General features: G+C 32.4%; 1 protein-coding gene across 1 annotated transcript in view; it reads left to right on the top strand.

Moving 5' to 3' along the window:
• Positions 1–270: 270 nt before the first annotated feature.
• Positions 271–1,230, top strand: part of LOC106473204 (EGF-like domain-containing protein 2) — a gene marked incomplete at its 5' end in the record, with an annotated part of 11,770 nt that continues 10,810 nt past the window's right edge. The window contains one exon of the mRNA XM_022401689.1: positions 271–544. Within this exon, the coding sequence (XP_022257397.1) occupies positions 271–544 (274 nt within the window). The remainder of the gene's footprint in view (positions 545–1,230) is intronic.

Genomic DNA, 1,230 nt, shown 5'->3' with positions numbered 1-1,230 from the left:
GTAGCTCAACAATCTATATATGTACTTCAATAGTTTGTACTGTTGCAATACTCTATATTTGAATTTTTGATAAAAACATTTCATTTACCATTTATTCTGGTTACTACTTAATTTAATACGTATAATTTGTTTGCTTTTCGCAGTATTTCTATCTGTTGAATTCCTACGTATTCGTCGTTCTCTCTATATAACGTAAGTAAAAGATGGTGGTTTTACCACGTAACAGTACAGTTGTACTTGTGGCTTGTGTTTTAAATAACTATAATATTTTCAGCTCGGTGTTTGGACACGCAGGTCACAACATTTGTAAAGATCACTGGAAAAACGTCACATGACATCTCTGAATCGTCTCTACTTCTGAGGTCATCAGAAGAGCAACCAATAACAATCGACTGTATCAACAGATGTCGCTCCTCATTGGACTGTCAAGCGGTTGTTGTAGATTATGAAAAAAACGCATGTTTTAATTCGACGGCACATGCAAATAGATACGGAAATACTGTCTCTGAAAAAATTAATTATTTTGAAAAAATATGCCTCCAAGGTTTGTCATTGTTTTTCACCTTTAAAAATGAAATATTTAAATTTATACAGATGTTTCAAAGTTCATTTTAGTTAAAATTAACACATTGTGAGGTTTTAGTAATAAAACAATTGTTTTCATATTATAATTTAACCAATATTCGATATCGCCATATAGCGTTTAATAAAATAATTTTGGATTGAATTTTGTTAGGCCTACTTATGACCTTGAAGAGCAGAAAAACATAAGAAATTTGGTACAGGATAGTTCTAGAAACGTGGCGTGATATTAGTCATGTGACCTCGCTGACGCAACACTCATATTAATTGGAAATATGTTTTAATAATGGAGAAGTAGATATAAGAGAGAGAGAGAAAACTTAGAAAAATTCAAATATACTATTTGGCGAATGCTCTAGCATTTACTAGATATAGGGTAGTCTGGTATATAAAAGAGGGTGACAACGTGATGGGAGAATAATGTGTGTGTGTGTAGATAGTGAATAATTGAACTGCAGTCAGAAGTATTGTTGACGTTCGTTGATATAGCGTTTGTTATAGGGCGACTGTTGAAAATAAGTGTATCGTAAAGTTATATTCAGAAAGAATAAACCAGTTTTATTAAGTAAGGACTAGTGTCGCTAAAGTTTTGTCAGAACGAAGTTACGGAAAGTTAATTAACGAATGGAGACGTAACAAATTGGTGTC

Source organism: Limulus polyphemus, unplaced genomic scaffold, assembly GCF_000517525.1.
Source record: "Limulus polyphemus unplaced genomic scaffold, Limulus_polyphemus-2.1.2 Scaffold5968, whole genome shotgun sequence".
Taxonomy (NCBI): domain Eukaryota; kingdom Metazoa; phylum Arthropoda; class Merostomata; order Xiphosura; family Limulidae; genus Limulus; species Limulus polyphemus.
This window is presented reverse-complemented; position numbering and strand designations above follow the sequence as displayed.